This window comes from Peromyscus californicus, unplaced genomic scaffold, assembly GCF_007827085.1.
Source record: "Peromyscus californicus insignis strain IS unplaced genomic scaffold, ASM782708v3 Scaffold_5__1_contigs__length_169319896, whole genome shotgun sequence".
NCBI classification, from domain to species: domain Eukaryota; kingdom Metazoa; phylum Chordata; class Mammalia; order Rodentia; family Cricetidae; genus Peromyscus; species Peromyscus californicus.
Window position 1 is genome coordinate 14,070,155 of NW_026294573.1, and position 25,891 is coordinate 14,096,045.

Below are 25,891 nucleotides of genomic sequence, written 5' to 3' on the forward strand. Positions count from 1 at the left end.
GGTTGGAAGACGCTTGAGGGCACCAGAAGTCCTGACTTACAGGGGCAAGGTGCTTCTGGTGGGGCCTCTGGAACCCTTGTCCTCACTGATTATGGAACTGTCAAGGGGAAAGACAATTCATTTTGTCATTGCAGGACCTCTAAGTATGAGTGATGGCAGACGGAAACCGTTGTGGGGGTGGTTGTCTGTGGTTTACAGTGAAGCACCACCCCTAGTGAAGCAGCGGGTAACTGCTAGATACCTGCCCCCGCCACTGCGTGGCCTGAGATGGACCCCCTTAAGACCTGGGAGGGGTACGTGCTCAGGCCACGCCCCCTGGGTGGGGCAGGTACCTAGCACTTACCTGCTGCTTCCCTGGGGGTGGTGCTTCAATGTAAGGCACAGACAACCACCCCTACAAACAGTCCATGGCCAGTTTGTGTCATCATTTGTGACAGGGCATCCTGTAGCCCAGGCTGGCCTTGAACTCACTAAGTACTGAAGATGACCTTGAACTTCTGATCCTTCTTCTTCCACCTCCTCAGTGCCAGGATAGCGAGCATGGGCCACCACGCCTGACTAGAAAGCGAGCCTGTAGTAATCTACCCAGGGCCACTCATGGACCAGGTGAGGCTGTGGCTGGGACAACCAGCTCAACAGTTTGCAAAAGGCTCTTCAGGTTTCTCATGCAAAGCCCCTTATCCTTGGTCCTGCACCAACCAGGACGGACATGGATCGAACTAAAGCTGGCCGTGCTTCTCTGGGCTCCCTTGCCGACTTGTCCCATGGAGAGTCAGGCTTAAGCCAAGTCTGGTCACAGACTTGTCACTTGAGCTTGGCACTCTGAGAGAGTGACTCCACAATGCTTCTAGACTTCCAAGGAGGCTTCAGCCATCACCTCCTGAGGTGGGGGTGTGGCCTAAATAGTACTGCAATTTGTTAAATGTATCTTTTTGTTTTTGTTTTCATTTTTTTGAGACAGGGTTTCTCTGCATAGTCCTGGTTGTCTCAGAACTCGCTCTGTAGACAAGGCTGACCTGGAACTCACAGAGATCCTCCTGCCTCTTGTCTCTCAAGTGCTGGGATTAAAAGTGTGCACCACCACCACCACCACCCGGCACTGAATGTGTCTTCATCTGATCTGCCTGTATCACTGTCAAGGGAGAGCAATGGCTGTGTCCAGTAGAGAACTACTTAGTTCAGATGGAGCCTGTTCTGCTCCCAGTCCACCTGATGCTGATGCTGATGCTCGGCGGGGCTCGGGCATCGGAGCTGATTGGCAGTAAATGTAATGCTCGCCATCACAGATTCCATCTACCACTGGTGTCTGAGTAATTGGTGGATACACTTGTCAGACAAGTGATGTGCGTTGTGTGTAGGAAGGAAGGTGGCCACGTGCTTCGGCCAGGCCTCTGCATCCAGACCAGCCTAGGCTGAACTGGCATCTGTGGAGGAATTCTGCAGAGCAGAGAGGCCCTAAAAATCCCTTGTTTCATGGATGAGGAAACTCAGAGCCAGCCGGCACATGCCCGAAGTCCCCAAGGCTGGTCCAGGAGCAAAGCTAGGACCAGATACAGCTCCCTTCTCTCTGTCCTCAATGCCCTGGGCTGGTGGATGAGCCTGTGTCCCCACCCCACCTGCTCAGCTGCCTCTGCCCCACCCCATCCAGCCCAGGTCAGGGTGGGGGTTCCACAAGGCCGCTTGAAGCTGGTCCCAGGTCATGAATGACTATCTGATCCTCACTGTATCATCTTCTTTTACACTGTTGTCCAGATGTTGGCCTCTGTCTTTCCTTCCTGACCTAGAGGGAGAAGAGGCCAGTAGCCACAAGGGTTCCTGTCACCTCCCACGTGGGCAGTAACTGGGGAAAGTGAGACCCATGCTGTCTTTGCTTGTTTGAACTCAGTGGATCCTTGTCTGTTTCCCATGGAAGGAAACAGTCGTACAGAGGTCCCATCTCCTGCCAGGTCACTGTGGAGTGGTAGGAAATGATGCTTGGCCTGGCCCTGCACTAGCTGTGTGCCCGGCCTGAAAGTCAGCTTCTAACGATGACCCACTAGCTGCCGTGGAAGCTGCACACTGGAGGTAGGCAGATTCTGAGTCTTGGTGGATCTTGTTAAGTCACATGACTCTGCACTGGGTAGTGGCAAAAGGTGAGAGGGAGAGATTGGCTTCAGAAAGTCAGTTAGACCCGGGTTCGAATCCCACCCTGCCCACTGCCATCCACATATCATGGGACAAAGTGCTTCACAGTTATGAAGAGCAGAGCCCGTGTTGACAGAGGCACACGTAGCTAAAAAAAAAAAAGCTGGAAAATCAGCCCTCATCATCATCCTGTTTTAGTGCTCTGGGGAATAACCAGAAAGAGAGACAGATGGGCAGACAGTCACACTCTAGCGTGATTTTCTTTATGGCTTCCTCCGAATGTACACATTGCTGCCCCCCAGCTAATAAAAACAGGGAGAACCAACATGCTGGGCAAATGAGAAAGAGTTCTACACAGGGGGTCCACCGTCCTTAGAGTGGAGTCCAGCACCCTCAGCACCCAGGGTGCCTGGACCTGGGGCAGGTGGCGGCAGCCAGGAGCCTGGGAGAAGGAAGCACTGATGGGCCACTGGCTCTCAGCGGAGCGCATCAGGAGAGAGCACGTCCCTTACCTTCTGCCTCTCACTTGCCACAGCCCCTTCTACTCTACCCGAGTCCCACCTGAAGCCCTGCCAGAGATTGCTCCAGTGGGTAAGGTGTTGGGAAGGAACTCCTACCATGGCCCAAGCTTAGAGTCCACCACCTACCCCAGAAGGCCTCTGTGGCACTTGTGTTCTGTCTCACAATAGGCAGGAGCCTATATGGCTACTTGGCTCACATATTCCATTATTTCAGGCTTCTCAAGAGAAGCTGGCCGGGAAGTCCTGTTCTGAAAGCCTGTCCCCTGTTCCTCTCCACGGCTTTGCCCTGATAGATCCTTCCTCCTCACACATATCACCTTCTGATGTATTTCCATTGATAATCAATGATGGCTTTGTCTGCTACAACATCAGCTCCATGATGGAGGGAGACTCTGCTGTCACCAGGACAGCCTGTGTTCGTTTCTTGTCCTGCTGCTGTGTGTGACAAAATACCCCATCAAAGGAGCTTAAGGATTTTTACTTATTTTAGCTCCCTGTTCAAGGCACAGCCTGTCAGAGTGGGGAAGTAGAGGCAGCAGGAGCTTGTAGCAGCTGGCCACACTGAGCAATGAGTGCTTACATGGTAGTGCTTAGCTAGATTTTTCTACTCTTCGGCAGCCCAGGATTCCCTGCCTGGGGAATGGTGCCGCCTATAGTGGATCAGTCTTCCCACCTCAATTAACATAATTAAGAAAAACCTCACAGACATGCCCAGCTTCTGTCGAGTTAACAATTAGTTCCAACTGTCACAAACCCCATGGCCATCCCATCAAGGGGAGACAGGTGTCATTTCCTTGGCCAATCACTTCTCAGAAGTAGTTGGCTGCAGAAATGGGCTTGCCTGAAGTGGGAGTCAGAAGTTCCATCTCTACAGACTCCCAGTCATCTGTGAGAACAACATGGCAGTGCGTCCATCTGATACAGCATGTCCACTGTTGTAGCCCCACCTCCTGTCTGTGCAGGAGGCTGGTCTCTGTCATACCCAGGGATCCCCAGGGCTTCTGACATCACCTGCTGATGGTGCTCACACTTCAACCCCATCTCCAGATCTGAAACCTTGCTCATTCCATCCCCACCCCCAACTCTTTCCTGCCTCCGCAGCAGTAATCCTCCATTGCCCTGGCCAACTACCCCTGCTCCATCAACTCATCATGCAAGAGCACAGGCCTTTCCTCATCCCACCTCTGGTTGCGAGCCCATTGCATACCTTGCCAACTTATCCTAACACAGACTCCACCACCACCCCTTTTTTTTTCCTTAAAAACTCACTTGCTTATCCCTCCAGGCTAATGAATCTCCTTTATGCTGAGAACTTGGTGTCTGGGTGTGTTCTTTTCTGACTCTGAGGGGCTGCCTGAGCCCTACATGGACAATACACCTCTCTGTTCTCCTGTAAGGTGTTGGAGGGGACAGCTCTTTTTGAGAATTGCCATGCTGGGTGCATGTGACACATTTAGCGAGTGCCTGGTACACACTGTATTTACCATGTCCTACATGGCTTGCTTGGGAGCACTCCAGTTCCTTGCAGTCCTTTTGGCTGAAGGAGGCCTCCTTGTTGGGCGCAGGTTGGGGCCTGGATTACACAAACTGCGCCCGGCTTCCCTGTTCCCTCTCATAGCCACACACAGCCCATATGATCCTGGGTGGCGCTCACATGGTGATGTCTCGTTTCCTCCTCTGTATGTTTCAGAGGACATGGCCCATTGTGCCGCCCTGTTTCTCAGATTCTGGCCCAGGTCTTGCTCAGGACACATGGGAACAACTGTGTTGTAAACCAACCCCAAGGTTGGCCTTGCAGTGGTCTGGCAGCCACTTCCTTAGACCCCATGGCCTCAGGGCTCTCCAGGAACCTGACTTCAGCTGGCATTACAGAGGGTCCCAGAGTGAGCCCCTGCCTTCAGCCCCTGCCCAGGAGCTGTAGCCATGCAGGTCCAGTTCGATTCCTACTCCCACATTGATCTCTTACGGCCGCTCTTGTTTTTGGCTCTCGGAGTGTCGGACCCATTAAGCTACACGCGGGGGTCAGGCCCCTGGGACTTGATCCGCTCAGGTTCCCTGCACAATTGAAATCCCAGCCCATCCTGGCTGCTTTTCTCATTAAGGCGATTGGACTGGATTGATCTAATCAATCAATATGCAGACATCAGCCGTGGGAAGTCCATCAAATGAGCCTGAGTGGCCAGGCCCAGGATGAAGTCCCCACCAGGCTGAAGTGGGCACGTGGCCCTCCGAGCTGGAGGTGGGGAGGCAGAGGAATGGGCCAGAGGTCTCGCGGAGGTCTGCATGGTGGTGTGGAGGCAACAGTACCCCCAAGGCATTGACGACTGGACTGAAGTGTTTGTAGATTCCAAAACTCCTCCCCAACTGATCAGGGGCTCCCCCATGACCAAACATGCCCTCCCTTAGGTGTCTAGACCTGTGGGGATGCAATTGTTGGGTGTAAAAGAAGCCAGTGGTGGCCTCTCAGGGTCTTTTCCTGGGAGTTAAGTGGCTCTGAAGTTGGAATGGGGGTTGGGTGGGCCAGGTCCCACTGTGCCTCAGGGACCCTGTGTGGGGTCAGAGAAGGGACCTCCCAGGCAAAGTGATTTGGAGACACCAGGGTAAGTGTGTTCCTCTTCTGCGGGCCCTAGAAGCCTATTGTTGTGTTATCTTATGTAGGCTCATGTTTGACACTTGATCCCCAGTGGGTGGCGCTGTTAGGGGGGATGTTCGCGGAACCTTTAGGAGATAGGGCCTGACTGGAGGATGTGGGCAGCTGGAGGACGCAGAAGGGAAATCCTTCAAGGTTACAGCCCCGCCCCCCTTTCAGCTGGAGTCCTCTGCTTCCTGGCCAATGTCGTGGAACAAGCCACAGCTGTAAACTGCCACCTCAGTGGACTCCAGCTTCAGCCCTGCCCCACCCCACCCAAGTCCCTGCCCCCCACAGCCCCTGTTCCCCCGCCCCACCCCCAACTCCCTGCCCCGACCCCAGCAGGGACTACATGTAGTGGGTAGCTACACCCTCTCAGTCCAGGAGCCACAATGAACCTCTCCTCCCCGGTGTGGCCTCTGCAGGTGTTTGGTTACTGGAACTAGAGCCACAACCAGTCATCAATCAGGCGCCGCACTCTCCGAAGGGTGGGGAGGTAGTGTTGAATCCAGCCTTTTCCTTTGGTCTCAGAAGATCTTAAATGTTTACTTCTTATTTGTCTAAACAAAGGATTCCAGAATGAAATTAAACCTTCCACAAGGTGGAGGGGTTGGGATGTTGCAGGTCCAGCACCTGATTACAGTTTCCCTGGGGGTGTCTATCCCCCAGGGATCCCCTTTCCTTTCCCACTTCCGGTGTCTGACCTAATATCAGGTGACACCTTGCGGAAATGCGTTAACTCAGCAGACCATGAGCTTCCCCCAACCAAAGTTAAGACAACCGCCAGAGAGCATCTGCCCCCGACCGGCTCTCCCCCTTGCCGTAAAACCCTCTGATTCTCCACCAGCGAATCTGAAAGTCCCCTGATTCATGACTGTTCTCCATTCTATTACTATAAAAACCTCTCGAAACTGCTTCTGTGTCGGAACACGGAATTTAGGGTAACCTAAATCTCGGTTCACAGGCCGCGGTCACCCATATTCAGCTTCACGTAAATTATCTCTTATCCTGTTTGATGTGAGAGTCGTGGGTTTTGTGTCAACCTGTGTGTGTGTGTGCGTGTGCGTGTGCGTGTGTGTGCGTGTGTGTGCGCGTGTGCTTGTGTGTGTGTGTGTGTGTGTGTGTGTGTGTGTGTGTGTGTGTGTGTGTGTGTATGTACACACGTGTACCCTATGGTGTGTATGCAAGTCGGAGAACAGCTTTCGGGAGTCTGTTCTCTCTTTCAATTGTGGGTTCTGGGGATTGAACTCGAGTTGTGACGCTTGCACAATGAGCGCTTTTCCCACCGAACCAGCTCGCTGGCCCTCTGTGGGTCTTGTATATAGAAGGCTGACCTGTGGGAGAAATTCTTCAGTAAGGGGGACCCATGGGAGCCAAGGAGGTGACAGAAAAAACACGCCAGTGAGAGGGAGAGAGCATGAGATCAACTCTGTCACCCTTCCTGTTGAACGGTGACGTGACCTCCACACGGGAGGCCCAGCCCTTCCGTCAGCGTCCCCCTCACTTCCTGTTTCGGATAGCAGTCACTGTCCTAACCCGGTATTGTTAGGTTCTTGGGGTCTTACTCAAAGAACTGAAGAATTGCATGTAAATAGCGAAATAGGTAGGGATTTTATTCAGAAGTACCAAGAAAGTGCAGACCAGGAGAGCAGGGCTCTGAGTGAGTCACTCCAGAGGAAGGAGGCCTTCCCCTTCTCCTTTTGAGGGTCCAGGAAAAAGAGGGAGCTGTTGGGGTGGGGTGAGGGTGGTTTTCTGTTTGGATTTACAGGCTTGGACTATGGAAGCCTTCATTCGTATGGATATCCTTTCCTATAATGCATCTGATTTTAATCATATGCATGGCCAATCATGCATAGGCGTAAGATGGCACAGAGGGTATTCCCTTCAAAGTTCACCCCAGCATAGGCCGCCTTTCCCGCAAGCATCTAAAATCAGTTCAGGCTGAATGGGCTGGATGTGTTTGGTCACCGAAAGGGAGTTGCTAAGGGTTGCCCACTGCACCATTTGGAGTTTGATGGTGTAGCTCAGTGTAGGCGGGGGTCCTGGGTTGCTAAGCTACCCATTATGCTTGTCTGTCTCATCCCCTCTCTCCTTCCCTCCACAGGCTACCTGACAGTCAACATTGAGCCCCTTCCCCCTGTGGTGGCTGGGGATGCAGTGACCCTGAAGTGTAACTTCAAGACAGACGGCCGCATGCGCGAGATCGTGTGGTACCGGGTAAGTGGCCACCACACATGGCTGTCTCTGTGTACTAGGGCTATGACAAAAATCCACAGAGAAGGATGCATCCTCAGTTCCTGCCATCCCTAAGCTGCCCTTTGGTCTCTTTCTTTCCTTGGTCTCCTCTGTGCTTCTGATAACCCCAGGAATCCATCAGCGCCCCAGTAGAAGTTGCTGAGAAGTGTACAAGCCCTGGGGATGGTGTGCAGCTGGGAACAATACTGATGTGGTCCTAAGAGGGATGCTTTGGCCATGTTTTTGGCATGGGAGAGAGGACAGGAAGGCTTCCTGTCTTTAGAACTGCCTTTCAGCAGAGTGTGCTGATGCACAGCTCAGCACACAGGAGGCTGAAGAGCGAGGTTTGCCGGTTTCAGGGCAAGCCTGAGCTACATAGTGAGCGTCTGTCTTAAACAACCAAAAAGCGTGGCGCATTTCAGAGATTTTCTGCCACTTCAGCTTACTGCAGGAGACCCAGCCTGGTGCCTGGCGCCAGCTGTCTAGGCCTGAGGAGGGAAGTGGCTTGGGATGCACAGGTGCCACCCGGGTGCCAGTGATGACAGTGGTAAGAACAGATTTGGATCTTGGGCACAAGAGGTCATTCTAGCCACGGAGGGAATGAATCTCTGTGGGTCTGAATGGGTTATCCCAGGCTAGTATCTCTTTAAGGAGCAGGGGCTGGGTTCCCGAGAAGGGTCAGCAGACTTGGAGGCTGGTCTGTGAGAACATGCCCAGGGATGCCACAGACGATTCCTCTCCTGGGATCTAAGCCAGGGCCAGGCATCATTTCCAGGTAAAGGCCAAGACTGTAAACGCATTCCTTTCTGCTGACCATAGAGCGTGAGTCACAACTCCTCCACACTGTTTGGGGACAATGTGTGAATGAGAGGGCACACCACGTTCCCCAAACATGTTGTGCATGGAAACCAGCAAGTTGAATTTTGTATAATTTTCCTGTGTCACAAAAATCCCTTCTTCCTTTATTTCTAACAGTTGGGAAAAGTAAAAACCATGCTTTACCCGGGGGCCATGTGGAAATACAATGTGCGTAGAGTGGACTCCTGCCTTGTGGTTAAAGATACCTGAGAGAAAGCATTCTGTAGGGGTAGGTGCGGGCTTCAGTGGCTAGAGTGCTTGCCTAGCGTGTATGGAGCCCTGGGTTTGCGCCCCAATGTTGTATAAAACCTGGTGCAATGCACACTTGTAATCCCAGCACTTTGAGGTGGGTGCAGGACCAGATGTTCAGGGGTATCTTTGGCTACCCTGCCTGGCATTCACCCACAGAGCCTAGAAACATGGGATAAGGAGTGAGAGGAAAAAGAAGACCTGAGTGCCTCAGTGCTCCTCCATTCAGGCCTCTCTCCACTACCTCCTTCCTTGCCATCCATCTTGAATTTCTGATCTTTGGTTTTCCGTTTGCTGATGAGTGTTGTTTTGTTGGCTCCGCCCACATTCCTTTGAACCCAAGCCTGTCCTCCATCTCAGCATCATAGCCCTTTCTACCTGGAACCAGCTCTGGTGCCTTTCACCCACCCTGCAAGTGTGAACTGCACACTTGGACCCACAGTCCTCATTCCTAGGAGAGGGAGACCAACTGGCCCAGACAAAGTCAGGGCTGGCAAGAGCCTAGCCATGGATCATATCATCATCTGTGGAGTCACAGGCTATGGGGGCTGCTTGGCTGTCACAGGCTGTAAACATGGAGGGAGCGAGAGAGATTAACCCCAGCTACTGGCTGACATTGGGGACACAGTTCATCCTCCCTCACCCCAGGCTGGAATCTGAGTGGGGAGAGAAGGAAGGTGCTATGGACTGGTGGAAACGATCCCTGGGGTGGAAGGTGGGGTAGAGTTGGAGCTGGGAAGAGTCCAGGGGCCCCATAGCCTTCTATGCCCCCCACCTCCACCCCGGCAGTCAATATGCCAGAGGAGGTGACAGTCCTCCTGAAGAGACAGCTTCCAGAGGAGGGACACCAGCAGGCCAGGCTGTGCCCATGCACGGAGGTATCCCTGCGGCTCCCTCAGCTGGAGGCACAGTCCATCGTGAGCCTCCAGGCTGGATGGAGGCTTCCACTTTCCTTCTGCCCAGCCCACTCTGCCTGCTACATTGACTGTTTGAAGAATTGGTCATGTCTCTGATGGGTGTCAGGCCCTCTGTCTGGGGCTACGGTAGGCTGTACTAATTTATTTTATTTCGGTTCCCATCCTTTGACTGAAGGCCTCTGGCGTGGGGTATGCAGATGTATGCAGATCGCATGCAAATTGTCCACTGGAGCCAAATGCCGGGCCCTTTTAATTCTGGAGCTGGACAGGGTGGTGGCTCGGCTGTCTGGCTGCTCTCCTGGGGACCAGAGGAGCCCACATGCTCTGTCCGTGATGGAGGCTGGGGCAGAAGGAAATTCCAGGGAAGATGCTCGGTGCTGCCAGCTTTTTCCCCTTTGACTGCTGCTCTTCTGGCCTCCCTCTTTTCCCACGGAGCCAGCTGAAGAGAGAGATAAGAACTGACCGAGCCAGGTGGAGGCTCCAGGACCTGGGGCTGGGCGGGGTTTCCAGGGGGTGTGGGAGAGACAGCAAGGAAAGCCCCAGCCTCCTTCTCCAATGAACATCCCCCCTACCCGACCAGCCCTCTTAGCCAGCATCCATCTTGCCTCCCCTCCAGAAGCCTGGCCACAAACAGCAAACTGCCCAGTGCCTTTGGTTTTCGGGCCCCTCCTCCTGCCTCCCCCATCTCCTGAATGAGTTTACAGAGCCTGGCTTAGAAAGAGATGAATAGATTCCACAGGCTCAGCCAGGCCCGGGCCTCCAGTCCCTTCAGAAGGGAAAAGCAGAGGCATTGTGGAGCGCCACCACCGGCCCCGCTCGCTCAGTTTGATGGGCACGAAACAGCCCACTGCATGTGGTAAGTCTTGCAGCTCCGCTCTGCTCTAGAAAAGCGTCTGCACAGGAGATAGTCGGAGTTTTTCCAAGGCATAGAAGCTTGAGAGTAGCTCAGTGGTAGAGAACTTGCCTAACACGTGCAAGGCTCTGGGTTCAATCCCCAGCACCACACACACACACACACACACACACACACACACACACACACACACACACGCACAGGCACAGGCACACACGCACATGCATGCAAGCAAGCATGCAGAGAGAGAGAGAGAGAGAGAGAGAGAGAGAGAGAGAGAGAGAGAGAGAGAGACTTTCCAAAGCATAGAGAAGAGATTGGTTCTTTGGGGAGAGTGGGGAGCCTATAACACTCTCTGACCTCTGGCTAGACATGTGGGGTTGCCTAGAGGGAGGAAAAGTGATGGAGAAGTAGCCTGACATCGGATACCTTGCCTGAGATCCGGCTAATAGGGAAAGAGCTCAGGCCAGTTCGGTGAAGATGCCCAAACTACCAGATAGTCTTAAGAGAGCACAAGCCATCAGAGCATCCCCCACTCCCTCCCCCAGGCCAATCTGCATCATCCACATGGCTGACACTGGTCACACATGGCTGTTCTGATTTAAATTAAAGAGCAAATGCTTTCCCCGTTCATTCAGACTAGCCATTTCTAGCACTCACCACACAGAGCTAGCTGGTGGCATCAGATTGTAACAGAACAGAAATAGAACATTTCCATCTCTGTGAGGGTCTGTTGGAACCCAGAATGTCTCCGGCATTCAGACCTCCTCCCCACCAGAGACTCCAGAATAGACTGTGCTTGCCTGTCAAGGGATGGTGCTGGCTCTTCCCAGAGTCATTTCCTGGCAAACTCATGCCACAATGAATTCCAACAAAGTGAATTGTATTGATCTTGTGACCTATCATCATTACAGCATGTATGTTTGTGGTAAGAGAGGGTGGGAAGAAGGAAACTGTTAGCCCTCTTAAAATACATTTGAAAACATAGAGAGGTCAAGGGAACGGTCAGCCCTGGGGCTCTCAGGAGTTGCGGTGTCTGTCCGGTGTGACCTAAGGATGCTTTGCATCCTTCTCATCTCCCTGGGACTTCTCCACTATTGTATGGGTTCATCTAGACTGGAGTTCCCCAGGCTCATCTGCAAGCCCTGGCTCATAATTCTTTCTATTTTCTCAGCAACATGCAGTAGCTAATAGTGTAGAGGTTCAATTCCACACATGGCCAATAGGAGCTGGCCATCTCACATCCCATCTACCTTAGGACCCAAGAAAGAACTTGTTCTAGATGAACGTCACACAGTAGATTTCATTTTGTCCTTCCTGTGCACTGGGGTCGTGTTTAGAAACAGGATGAATGCTAACCTGGGTGGATAACATTATCGTGCCATTCCTGGGAGCTGAGTACAGGGTCAAGGGCTTTACCCTTCAATTTCATGTTGTCACTGGCAGGCAAAATAATACTGTGAATTCTGCTTTTCAAGTGAGGAAACCAGGGACATTCAAAATATTGAGTCCCGGGTCCTATTGCATCCCCCTGGCTCCTCCAGAAAGTTCTAGACACACCCTCCTCTGAGCACCTCAGGTATAAAAGATGTATCTTGTTTCCATGATTCTGGGCAGTTACTGCAAAGTGACCATGGTAATGATTAAATTAAGAAAGGCTGGGCTTCGGAGAAGTGGATCTGTCAGCAAAGGAGTTCGCAATGCAAGTGTGAGGACCTAAATTCAAATCCCCAGAACCCAGTTAAGCCAGGTGTGGTAGCGTGAGTGTCTGTAATTCCAGAGCTCCTATGGGGAGATGGTAGAAAGAAATCAGGGGATCCCCAGATACTTGAGGGCCAGCTAGTCTGGGAGAAACAGAAGAAATCCACTAAAAGACCCTGTCTCAAACAAGATGAAAAGCCAAGACCAATACTCGAGGTTGACTCTGTACACATGTGCCCATGAATGTTCTCTCTCTCTCTCTCTCTCTCTCTCTCTCTCTCTCTCTGTTTGTCTCTGTTTCTCTCCATCTGTCTATTTATCTGTTTATCTGTCTGTCTGTCTGTCTGTCTGTCTCTCTCTCTCTCTCTCTCTCTCTCTCTCTCTCTCTCTCTCTCACACACACACACACACACACACACACACACACACACACACATTCACAGACCATCCATGTAGCCTCCGCCTTGAGTGCATAGCACACATGTCCACCGAGACTAGTACCTGTCTGTCTGGAGAAGTGCAGGTCTCTGCAGACTCTTGGTAGAATGTAGGCACCAGGTACATTTCTTGTTAGGAAATCCTGTCTAAACTCATTTAGTTGGGGGTTGCCTGCCCAGCAGGCAAAGCCAAAGGTCTGTTTATATCATAGAAATCCATTAAGCAACCACAGGGAATCATGGGAATTTAACCTTTCGTGGCGGTTTTTATCATCACATCTTTGTTTTGTCTTCTTCCTGCACTATTTATTCCCAAGATCTGCTCTGAGCACAGGTTGCAAGGCCATGGGAAGAAAGCCACAGAAGGAGACGGAGCAGGGAGGAGAAGGACACGTGGCTGTAAACGCTCTGCTTTCTGCGGCCTTTATTTTTAAATAAAGGATTTATTTTTATTTATTTATTTACTGTGTGTCTGTATGCTCATCTTTGTGAGTGTATGTATACCACATATCTGCAGGTGCCCAAGGAGGCCAGAGGGCATCACATGCTTCAGAACTGGCATTATAGGTAGTTGTGAGCTACCGGATGTGTTTGCTAGACATTAAACCCACCCACCCCACCCCTGATAAGAACAGCAAGATCTCTTAACTGCTGAGCCATCTCTCTGTCCCTCCTGCCCCTTTCTGCATCCTCTCGCCTCACCTTCTCACCTGTGGATGCTGATAGCTGGGGGGGGGGGTTGTTTTGAGGTACCAATGGTGTTAACTGGCCATGCACTCTCCTTCACTTCCCTGGGAGATCTGTTGGAAACACTCGAGGAGGCTATAGACAGAGAGGGAGAGCACTGGGCTTGGAGGTCAGTAAGACAATGGAGACAGAGAAAGGACTGGTAACTGAATATCTACAGTAGGTTCTGGGGCTTGACCTTGGCAGCGCATGTTTTAGAAACTCCATGTGCTCTTGGGCATAGGTGGGTATCGTTAGTACTAGACTCGCCGTGGAATCTGTTCTATAAGTGGTAGCCATTGTCCCACCATGTTTCCTGGTGACCTAAGAAGTCCAGATAAGGTAAATTTAGAATAAGGGTGGATGGTGTTTAGGGCTCACTACACATAATCACACCAATACCACCTTTTGTCTCTGGATGGTGTTGCTGTGAGCTCAAAGTTTCCTAGAAGCGGCTGCCCACGGTGAAGCCAATTGGTGGATCTTAGACTCTGCGTGCTGGAGTCCAGGGCAGCTATTTCTTTTAACCAACTCCCCAGCTGACTGGTACCCTTGATCCTGCAAATGACCCCACTCTGGTGGTTTGGGAAGAGGGGTCTAATTCGCTTGTGCAATCGGCATTCACTCAGTGTGTTACGGCACTAGAGTCAGGATAGTTCTAGGCACTGAGGGTGCACCAGGATGTGGAACCATAGTCCCTCACTTATGCCGCTCCCTGAGAGACAAGTTTAAAAGTTCCATCAGCAAGTAGGATTCTAGGCATCAAGAAGTTTGGTGCCTATGATTAAAATCGGCTATGGGGTGGACAGGAATTTGTGGTCAAGAACAGACCCTCAAGGAAACTGAGATCACCAGGGGAGCAAGGAAGCCTCTGTGCCCAGGGAAGGAGGCAGAATGTTGCAATGAAGTGAGGCACACACGCTGAGGGCCTGTACTGGGCTGTCAGAGAACAGGAAATACGCTTGGGTGAGGAAGGCAGGGACCATTCTTGGCCAGCCTGCGCTCCAGGGAGCTGAGTCTCCAGGGGGTTTCTGACCACAAAGAAACACAGAAGTAAAATGAGAACCCAAGAAAGTCCGGTCAATAATTTATTAAGGCATGCAATGGGGATAACATATTCACGAATACAGAATGAAGCAGCGCCGCTGCCTCCTTGTCCACCAGGGAAGGATGGGGAAAGCTCTGTCCCAGCTCACCCGAAACATGGCATCAGGAAACCTTCCATGTCCCAGAGAGAGAGCAGGACCCTCCTCCTCAGTTCTTATCTGATCACATATCCAGATAAGACCATGCCCTAAGGGTAGTCACCCCAATACCATTGGCTGAACAGATTGAATTCCCACAACACTGAAGGCATTATTTTTTGTTTGTATTTGTGAATGAGTGGTGTGTGTGTGTGTGTGTGTGTGTGTGTGTGTGTGTGTGTGTGACTTGTGGGAGTTGGTTCTCTCCTTCCATCGTATCGGTCCTGGGAATTGAACTCAGATCTGCAGGCTTGACAGCAAGAACCTTTACCCATTTAGCCATCTCACCAGCCCAGCATTAAAAATTTTAAGCCAAAACAACCAGCAGCTGGCTTGCTTTATCAATCCCTGCTAGTAGAACATGGAATGGGGCAGTAAGAGAAACAGCAGAGAGGTCTCCTTGGAGGTCACTGAAGGGAGAGGTGACCGAGGCTAGGTGAGGACCACAATGGTGATGGACAAATAAGTTCATTCTGTGCATTATGGGTTATGGGGAACATGGGACGCAGCAGGGTGTGGTCTTGAGGTTGTGACCATCAAAGGGGCTTGACCTTGAACTTCTGATTTACAGTAGGATGGGAGCTTGCTGACATGTGCAATTGGTGATGGACACGGGGCTTCAGGCAGGCTCAGGGCTGTGGGGTTTAGGCAGCTGGGTGAGGGTCATGGTTGCTGATCATTGAAACAGGAGGACAGAGAGAAGGTTGAAGGGACAAATACCAAGGATCGTGTGGGCCACGTTAAATTGAAGTACCTCCAAGACATGGTGACAGAATTGTCACCACAGAAGCTGTGTGACAGTGGTGACAAGGCAAACCTGGGGGTGCTGAGGTCCCCAAGGTTCATGTAGCTGATACCTAACCCCTAATGCAACCATGTTGAGAGGTGATGCAATAATAAGGTCCCTTGTCTCTTTTGCTGCCCTGCTCATCTCTTCCACGCTGTGGCTTTAGAACCATATTCTGATGAACCCTTATTGTTGAGAAACCAAGCTCGGGGCTTTGGATAAACAATAGTTTGTGTGGCTCATGGTTTTGGAGGCTGGGAAGCCCAAGGCTATGGGTTCACATCTGGGGCTGTTCTTGCTGCCTCATATGGCGACAGGAGCAAGGTCATATGTACATCCAAGAGGGAAAGTGGCAGAATGCACGAGAATGCACGCTTCCCTCAGAAACCCAGTCCTGTGACTGTGAACCACCTCTCAAGGCAATGGCACTCATTAGTGTATGCCAGCTCAGCCCTAGTGGCCCCCTGTACGTGTGTGCCCCCCGTGCGTGCACCCTCCCCCCGTGCATGCACCCTCCCCCTGTGCGTGCACCCTCTCCCTGTGTGTGCACCCTCCCCCTGTGTGTGCACCCTCCCCCTTATGTCTAAGCAAGCACTCTGCTGACTAAGTTATCTCCCTAGCCTGTGTTGTACAATTCTGTGGGACCAAGAGACTGAAGGTCCTCAAAGGCTCCTTATTACCCCACACACAAAGCACAGGAGCCCCAGCATCACACGTCTGGGTGGATGGTTATCGACATGAAATGTGCAGTGCGGGTTGGTGAAGTCCAAACTCAGATGTGCACGGGTGTGGTGAGATCTGTAAGGCTGTGAGAGTCCTTCTTCATGAGCCTTCCAGGGATCAAGATGAGGAGGGGCGGGTGCCATGATCAGCAAGGGTGGGAAGAGCCACTGCCGGAGACCGGGATCAATCCAGAGGCCAGCTCCATCAGCCCGGGTTTGCACATGGCTGCTCCTGGCCGGGGGAGGGAGATAAGAAAGAAAGAAAGGACAGCTTGATGTTGGCAGTTCATCACTGCCCTTTCTGGCACCAGGAGAGGAATTTTTGACCAGAAAAAAAAAATCCTTCTGCTCTTGGGGATTAAGATCAATTTCCCGATACTGGCAATGAGATCTTTTCCCTGCCCCACGCGGGCCTGATAAGAGCTCTTGGCTCCCAACCTGTCAAGAGGGAGAGCCAACAGCTGGCATGAACCACAAATATCAGGATGTTCTATTGGCCCACACATGGACTCCACAATCAACGGTCTTTCTTATTGGATGGTGACAGAAGATTGCAGCTTGGAGAATCCAAGGCCAACAGGGTGATGGCTGAGCTTGTCTGGTATGTGTCCTCATTTATCCGCTGCATCCGTGAGAAAAGAGCCAGGACCTGGCAGAGAGTATCCTGCTGTGTGGCCTTGGGCCAACCACTTCCCCTCTCTGAGCCTCAGGCTCCTTCCTGTAAAACTGAGGTTAATCCCAGGTGGAGATCGGAGACTGTGTTGGTTCCTTCTCACCTTGCAGGCAGTCTCTGCTTTGTCTCATCTCACAGGATCCCGGGCTGAGGGAAGAGGCAAGGCTGCCCAGCCAGGGCACCCCTCAAGGTGAGCTTCATGTGTCTCTCCATTGGAAGTGGGAGTCCTGGCCTTTGCTGCTGCAGGGCTTCTGAGCTGGTGGAACATGGAGCTATAATAAGCCCAAAGTGTGATTTTCAGTGTCTCTGCCTGACTCACGCCCTGCTGCGTTTAAATGACAAGGGGCTGACTTAACTTGTCAGAGAAGGATTAAAGGCAAACTTCCACTCCAGCACACCAGAGAAATAAAACACCACCGCAGACCTGAGGTATTTCAGAAAGCCAGCTCCATCCAGCTCTATCCAGCTCCTTCCCTCCTCTGGCCCTGCTCCTCCTGGCCCCACCCTTCCTGACTGGGTGCAAAGCCCCCTGGCAGTGTGCACATCCTTGCCGATGGCCACTGCCATGGACTCTTCTAGAACACACACGTGACAGTACCACTGCTGCCCTCTCTGTCCCACACTTCACACAAAAGCTCTCCATCACCTGCAGGGTCAAGTTCAAGGTCACCTGATCCAGTTGCCAGGCCTTTCTGGACCCAGCCTTGCTGCTTTCGAGGCTTCCAGTGGGCACACCGCTCGATGGTCACATGGCTTATCCTCAGCTGTGCCAATGTTCCTCGCCACCTACCTGCCTTGCATCTGCTACCACGGTGCCCTTCTCTCCCGCCATCTGGCAAATGCTGATGTTCCCAAGGGCTCAGCTTCAGGGTCACCCTGGGAACCAATTCCCATCCTTCACTCTTCCTTCCATCCTCTTCCTCATCCTTCTTCCTTGACCTTGCTGGAGTTAGATCCTCATGTGCACAGCCCTGCCATGTAACTCAGCTCAGGTGTTAGAGCCTCCTGACTGCCGATAAGAGGACACATGCCTTTTGACGGAGAGCTCAGAGAAGGGACATGGTTGGCCCAAGGCCACACAGTGGGATGACCAGCCCAGGATCCTGGCTTTTTTCTCTCGCACACATGGGGAAGTGAGAACCTGGCCCTGGGTGAGCTGCGTCATCTCCTGTGCTTGGGACCTGCCAGTCTTTGTTCCTCCATTGCCTTATTGTGCTTGGGCTCGAGGGATGAACTGGATCAGTGAAATCACTCGTTCAAAACGCCCCCTTCTGGCTGACTGGGGCTGCATCCTGCTGCATCTGCTCATCTGAGGTCTAGTGTGGTCCTGTGCACACGGCTCAGGGAGGGAGAGAAGAAACACTATCAGACGTCTTCTTCAGTCCCTCTCCACGGTTGTTTTGAGGCAGGATCTCTCAGTGAGCTGGGGTATGTGTATGTCAGTGGTGCAGCCAGGCTGGCTACCGGTGAGCTCTAGGAATCCTCCACCTCTCCAGAGCTGGGAAGAAAGAAGAAAGGAGGAGGGAGGGAGGTTCTGAGGAAATGTAAAAGCTAATTTTCAGTTGATCAAGCAAAGAATTTTATTACAGTTTGAGCTTTCCAGCCACAGATGGGGTGTCTTGGGATGGGTGGGTTCCCCGCTTGAAGGTGTCTAAACACCTGTCAGAGTGGCCACCCGCCAGCACAGCGGTAGAGAAGGCTCCTGGCCAGCTGAGCACTGAGTGAGTGATTCTCTGCAGTTCTGATCCGGAGCTCTGGACTGTTCCAGGCTCCACTGCCCAGCAGTCTTGTGGTGGTAAGGATGGTAGGCCAGGCAGCTTAGCTGATGGCTATGTTCTGTAGAAAGCAGGTGTCTTGGTGGCTCCTGACCCCACAGGAGAGGGACTTGTGCATGCTCTGGGAACCAGGATCATTTCGCTAGATCTATCCAGAGAAGGTGCCTCCTGAATGGACATCTAGGACGAGGCCAGCCATGCCTGACAGCTGAAGGGAAAGGAGACAGGAAGGAATTTGTCACAGAAGAGGACTTAGGCACAGTGGCCCTAATAAAGCTTATCTCTGTGTGATCCAGTACCATCCACAGGTCTTGGGACAGAGCCCCGTGGTACACAACCTCAGCCTGCATCTCCATCTTCCTCCCTGTGAGCTCTTTCTTCCATGGATGCAGAAGCTCGGGATGTCCAGAGACCCCCTGAAACTCCCAGAGAAAGAGCAAGGGCCATGGTTGAGGAAACTTGGGCCGGGGGTGGGGGGAGCACCTTGTCCAGGCTGTCAAACTGGAGAATAACTAGTCAGAATCTAAGACTGGGAGTCCCCGAGGACAGATGCTAGGAGAAGTGGGGACTCCCAAGTGGCTGGTGCCCTAGGAAGGGCTGAACCCTCTGGAGGAGGAGCCTGTGGGTTAATAAAACAGGACTCAAACCCTGTCTCCCTCATAGCCACTATGAACACCCCACCCCACCCCGCCCCATCATAGCATCGGTCACCTGCGGTGATGCTGAGTGTTCCACTAGCTACCTGTGAATATTCAAGAGCTGGGGACAATGAAACTTGTTGTTTGAATCTTAGATGGTCTTATAATAAAAAAAAAAAAAAACACCTGGAGCCAGATATTGGGGTGAAAGCTGAAAGATCAGAGAAGCAGAACAAGCCACAGCCAACCTCACCTAGCCAACTCCTCAGCTGATCCTGTTTCCTCAAACTGGAATCCTCTGAGTCCTCACCCGAAAGGGTTTCAGCTGAACTGCTTTAGTTCCTGTCTCCTCACACCTTATATACATTTCTCTGCCCTGCCATCGCTTCTTGTGATTAAAGGAGTGTGTGCTTCCCAGTACTGGGATTAAAGGTGTGTGCCACCACTGTCTGTCTCTGTTTCCAGTGTGGCCTTGAACTCACAGAGATCCAGATGGATCTCTGCCTCCTGAGTGATAGGATTAAGGGTGTGTGCCACTACTCTCTGGCCTCTTTGTCTAATCTAGTGGCTGGCTCTATCCTCTGATCCTCAGGCAAGCTTTATTGGGGTACACAATATATCACCACAGAAACTTGGAGAAGTAAACTAACTGGCCCCAGGTCTAACGTCTAGCAAGGTCCAGGGAGATCTGAACACTGGCCTGTCTGGTCATTGTGGTGCACAGGCAGATCTCCAAGGCTTCTGGGCCATCCACTTCCACCCTACAGCCAGGAAGAGGGCATGGGCGGTGGAGGTAGGGGGTGCAAACCTGGCCGGAGGCTTCAGGCTGTTGTCATCATCGCCTGGCTAGAGCCACTTGTCTGCAGAGGCACAGACCCATGAAGAAGCTGTCACCCTCAAGCAAAGATGTGGGGGAGACATGGCTTCCATCCTGTAGGAAGACATGGGCGATATGGTTCACTTAGCCCGAGATGAACACACAGGGTGGAGAGGCGGTAGCCATGTGCCGCCCTCCTCCTGTCCTCACAGATTCCTCCAAGATTGGTGCTCCTTTAGAAAATGCTGGGCATGACTGCCCGGAGCTGACTCCTCATGGAGGCACAACACACAGAGACCTCAGCCATCCAGGGGATGGAGGCGGGAGCCTGGGTCAACAGAAAGCCCGCTCAGGAGACGATTCAGCAGCTGATGCTGCATTGTTGTTATTATTCTTTCACAAGGTGGTGGAAAGACTCCAATGAGTGTAAACAAGTATTGTGAAGCGGTGGTTCTTGGGGGATATACTTTAACGGCTATAATAATCATTTTAATTGGCACATTAATTATACGAGAGCAGGTGCTTCCAAAATAATTGCGGATGTTGGAAAGCTGTTTATTTCCTTAAGTGGTTCACATAGTCCCCTTTAACCCTGCTTATTCCTTGAATATCAGATCACTCAAGGTACAACTTAGAAAGACAGAGGAGGGAAGCCCAGTTCATCTGTGAGCTCGAAACCAGGGTGGTCCCCAGCTCCGCACTTCACCCCTCATCCCTCCTGATGGAGAAGAAACATCAGTAGAGAGTTTGGGTTTTCACACAAAGGTGGTGTCCCAGCATGCACCTTGCTGGGACAGATAATGGAGTCCCAGTGTTAGAGAGGAATGCCCTGGTGTAGAGCTGGGACAGGTGTGGTGCACTGAGGGAAGAGAGATGCAAAGGCCCTGGGGGTGGCCCATCTCTACTCCATTGGGTGCTCAGTGAGGGCCTGGGGAAGGAACAGAGAAGACTGTGAGTCATAGGGGGCCTGAGCAGAATGCACTATTTTCAGCAGCCATGCTGTGGGACTTGGACAAAATCCACGAGGGGCGATCCAAGATGGTTAAGAGCAGGAAGAGTGCCACCATCCAATTTTACAAAGTTGCTGTCCTTGCACAGAGATATTTGACAAGTATCTCCCATTTGGCATGACTACCATGAAGCTCTACATCCTCCCTCAGCCCACACCTCCCCTTTTTCCTCATCATAGCAAATGACATCATCACCCACAGATTTCCTAAACCAGAAATCTAGGGTATTTCCTGTCCTCTGGGGTCCCCTGTCACTGTCCCACCCACATCTCCTCCATCTGGTCAACTCTAAACACCTGCCATGAATCCATCTCTCATGGAAGCCTTGGTCACCTCTCAGAGTGGCTGCCCTAACTGCACCTCATCCTCCCTGTGCCCAAGTCCATGTCTATGAGCAACCACGGTGCCTTTCAGTATCTGAGTCAGGACAGCGCCATCTCCTGGAATTGCTTGGTACTGCAGAATAAACCAAGAGGCCAAGGTGGGTGGTTGAGGGGTGCAGGGTGTGGCTTCCAGCTACACAGAGGGAGCCCTGTGACTGGGGCAGACTGATCTGGAAAGAGAGAGCCTCAGAGTAGTCTACCTGTGTCACTGAACAACCCCCATCTCTCCCCAGACTGCCCTGCAGCCCTCCTGACCCATCCCCATCACCTATCAAATAGCCACATAAGCCCACTGTGCCACTCACAGCACATTGGGGTCCCAGGGGAGGGAAGGAAACTGCTGACGTGTGCAGACCAGACATTTGGGCAGACATTGTGCGGACACTTATTAGTTCTAGTAGGTTCCCTTGCAGCTTTCCTAACCGTTGCATAATTACATCACCTGCCGAAGGCAGCGACCTCCCTCTCTTCCCAACACAGGAGACATCTGCTCCTAAGTTATAAATGCTCATAGCCTGCAGCCAGGGCACTCTTGTTAGACTCTCTGTGGCTCTAGTAAGTGTCTTAACCTCTCTGGACTCTAGTTTCTGCATGGTGGGCTGGAGAGATGGCCCGGTGGTCAAGAGTGCTCGCTGCTTTTACAGACGACTTGAACTCACTTCCCAGGATTCACATCAGATGGTCCAGAGTCACCTAGAACTCCAGCACCAAGGGTCATAACACCCTCTCCTGGCCTCCAAGGAGACCAGCACTCACAAGGCATGCACACACAAATCGATCGATCAGTAAATACAAACTCACAAACAAATCTTGCTATTTGTGGTGGTTTGAATAAGAATGGCCCCCATAGGCTCACCAATTTGAATACTTGGTCCCCAGTTAGTGGAACTGTTTGGGAAGGATTAGGAGGTGTGGCCTTGTTGTAGGAGGCGTGTCACTGGGGGCGGGCTTTGAGGTTTCAGGATGTCAAAGTCATTCTCAGTCTCTCTGCCTCCTTTTTTTGGACTAAGTTGTAAGCGCTCAGCTTCCTGCCGCCATGACTGCTCTGCCGTCATGAACTCTGACTCCCTGAGACCATAAGCCCAATTAAATCCTTTCTTCCTGGTGTCACATCAGCAGAAAAGGACCTGACATGTTGTGTAAGCAGTATTTTTATACTTACTGAATTTCTTGTCATTTCTTGACTTACTCCATCGTCTAAAACTTCCTGGATTCTTGTTTAAAAAAAGATACTTTTCCTGAGCTTCACTATTTAACTTACATATACTCACTACTGATTTCTGATAAATACATTTTTTGGTCACACGTAGGAAGGTTGCTTCTATTTCAATTTTCCTAAAGATTTTTAATAAGGAAAGTTAATTAAATGTTCCTTAAGAACCTATTGAAGTAATCATATGGTTTTTCTCCTTTAATTTACTAATGGGATGGATTATGTTGATGGCTTCCCTAATATGGAGCCTCTGTTGGGTTTTTGTAATTTCACTAAACAAATATCTAGTGCCCCAAATTAAAAGAACTCTCCGGTACTTATTTATTAGTATTATAAATGGGGCCTCTTTTGTTGGCTTTTCTGTGGGTCTCTGGGATGTAAGAATGCAAGGCTATTGATTTTCTGTGTGTGGTTTTTATCTAGTCTACAAATGAGATGCGCTTGGCTTTTTGGCTTTCTGTCCCCTTGACTGGTCCGAGCACCCTGTCTCCCCAAGCTGATGTTATCTCCTTCACTCCTGAGGCTTTCTGTGAACAGATGTGTGAGGAGCATCCACTGTGTGCCAGGCACTAGGCTGGGCTCTCTGACCCTGGCTCCCATCGTCCCTTGTCAGGGCACAGTGGTGACAAAAACGTCTATTCAGCTACTGTCCTGAGGGCGAGGGGCCAAGTGGGGAGTCCCCAGAGCCACTTAGAAGCTGGTCGGGATTCAAACATTTTAACCCTCCGGGCAGGCCCCCTCCTGATGGATGGTACTTTTTCCCTTTGAGAGACATGAGTAACTTAACCTTAACCCAGAGGGGAAACTGAGGCTGGAACCACAGTGGTCAGAGCTGGCAATGACTGGGGTAGGGGGATCTTAAACCTTCATCATGCTTTCTGAGAACTAGGGTCCTGCCTCAGGGCCTGGGGCTGGAATGGCAGCTTGCCTTTGTCCTGGGCTTTCCCCAAGGCCGGGTGATTCTCTCCTACCTCTAGGGCTGGTGGCATCTCAATGCCCGCTGGGATCCCTTCTGCCCACCTGCCTCTTCCTGCCTCATCCCTGGACTTCCTGCTGCAGTGAGGTCTTGGTTCTTCTCCATCCCATCACTCTTGACCAGCTTCTGGAGTTGAGCCCTACGGAGGGTGCTGGCCAGGAGAACCCAGGCAGCTGGTACCATGTGTGCTCCAATCACTGGGCCCTGAGCTCAGCACAGCTCACATTCACATTAAACTACCATATGGGTTTGAGGCAGCATGTCTGGTGTACCTGACTGGCAGCAGAGGTGAACAGAGTCCTCAGGCGCAGGAGCTTCCTGGGTGCAGTCCACTGTCCCAGACTCTTGGAACTTAATAGGAAATCCATTCTGGCCAAGGTAGTAAGCTGCTTCCCACTCAGGGAAGAGAGCTTGACTGCTAAGAACTACCTGGGCTTCACCTAAGTCTGTCTACCTACCATAAAATATTGGGGATACTGGGGCTCAGGGATAAGATGTGATTTCTCAGAAGTCACTTGGCTAGAATTTGAACCCAGGCCTTTCTGATCCCAGAACTCCCTCTAACTATTTTCTCATTCTCTCACAATGGTCAGCTAGCTCTGCCAGGTTGCCAGACTAGCTCTGTGGGGTTGCCAGGGCACATCTGAGTGCCTGGCCTGTGATGGGACAGACACAAGCCCTTCCTCCACTCCACTGTCAAAGCCCCGCCTGGGAGCCTCAGTGCAAAGCCCCACCCAGTGGACATTTTGCTCATCTGGGTAGTGGTGACCTAGACTGAGAATGCTGATCATCCCTTGACAGTGAGCTTCCAGAGTCCCTGCCAGAGTGGGGTGTGAACATCTGGAGCCACAGGTGAGATCCCTCAGATACTCCAGGCTCCAGCCAAGAGGCCTTCCTGGTAAGTCAGGTCCCAGGTCCCTCAAGGCCCTTTCTCTGGAAATGAGGCGAGCAATGCCCCCTGTGGGATACTGAGGGAATCATGAGCTCTTTCTGGAAGGGCCTTGTACAGCTTCCCATTTGTAGCAGGGGGTTTACACAAACACTCTAAGATTTGACCTGTTTCTGGCCATTGAATCATCATACCCACTCCACGGTTATGTGGGGTACTGTCTCCAATTTATAAGTGGAGATACCAAGGCTCAGGCCAAGATGGAACTTGTGAGCTGACGTGGTGCTCAAACCATGGTGACCTGGCACCTGCATACACACTCTCATTCAGTCCTGGAAGTCATCGTCCCTCGCTCTCCACGGAGGACACGTTCTGGGACACGCTCTGGGACGTGAGTGCTCCAGTCTCTTCTGTACAGTTCTACAGCAGGGCTGGGGAGAGGCCTCAGTTCGTACTGCACTCGCCATGCCAGTGTGAACAACTGAGCTCCTAGCTCCAGAATCCGGGCAAAGCCAGCCCAGGTCCATCATCCCAGCCCTCCTACAGGGAAGTGGAAGACAGAAGCAAGAGAATTCCCAGAAGCCTGTGGGCCATCAGTGAACAACAGAGACCATGTCTCAAAGCAGAAGGGAAGGTGGAGACCAGCACTGGCTGTCCTGTGCCCTCTGTGTGTGCACCATGCAGTGCGGGTGCCTGTGCTTAGTCACACACGAACGTGAGCACGCACATAAAATGCCACACCGCCTGAGTTTAACCTACACCGTTCCTCGGGTGCTTGAGTCACCTCTGGATTAACTCCTGCTGACAATATAATTAACCACTGTGTTTCTAGCTCATATTATTATCCTCTATTTAAGAAATGTCAAGGGGCTGGAGAGATGGCTCAGCAGTTAGGAGTACTTGCTGCTCTTGCAGAGGACCTGGATTCTGTCCCCAGCATGCACATAGGGCAGCTCACTACCATCTGTAACTCCTGCTCCGGCAGATCCGATGCAGTCCCACACGCACACACAAACATTTATACAAAAATAAAAATAAAATAAAACCTTTAGACAGGAGGAACAACAAGAAGGAGAAAAGTACATGTGTGCTCAATGTAGACACAGCTATCATAGCCAGATGTGTCCTTGTCTGTCTTCAGTTGACCACCGCAAACTCAAAACCCAGGACAGTTAAGGGAACAGCCAGACCCGTCCTATCCCCCAAACTCCTCTCCTCTTCACACAGATGTGGTAGGTGACAGAAATAAACCCAAAAAAGCCCAGGGCTGTCTCAGAGACCTGGGACACTGGTGAGGGGACGTAACTTCCCACAGAGCCTGGAGAAGAAACCCAGCCAGCTTGTTGGGATTAAAAGCTTCCTGGGCTGAGATGTGCCAACCTCTCTTCTGCTCCCCTGGGGGTGGCTAAGTCTGTGCACACCCCAGGACCTGGCAGAGCTGGCCAATGGGGGAGATTTGGGCAGAGCTGCCAGAGTGACGCCCCCCTCCGATCTCCACACTCACACAGCTCGGG

At 51.8% G+C, this 25,891-nt stretch overlaps 1 protein-coding gene and 1 long non-coding RNA gene across 2 annotated transcripts in view; one reads left to right on the forward strand and one right to left on the reverse strand.

Moving 5' to 3' along the window:
- The window catches only part of Igsf21 (immunoglobin superfamily member 21), a 226,796-nt gene that overhangs the window by 85,457 nt on the left and 115,448 nt on the right, over positions 1 to 25,891 (forward strand). Inside the window, exon 2 of the mRNA XM_052715215.1 lies at positions 7,379 to 7,491. Coding sequence (XP_052571175.1) covers positions 7,379 to 7,491 — 113 coding nt within the window. The remainder of the gene's footprint in view (positions 1 to 7,378; positions 7,492 to 25,891) is intronic.
- The window catches only part of LOC128096078 (uncharacterized), a 31,943-nt gene continuing 21,915 nt past the window's right edge, over positions 15,864 to 25,891 (reverse strand). The window contains exons 2-3 of the long non-coding RNA XR_008213525.1: positions 19,898 to 20,020; positions 15,864 to 18,659 (exon numbers count right to left, since the gene is read on the reverse strand). This is a non-coding gene — a long non-coding RNA (uncharacterized LOC128096078). The remainder of the gene's footprint in view (positions 18,660 to 19,897; positions 20,021 to 25,891) is intronic.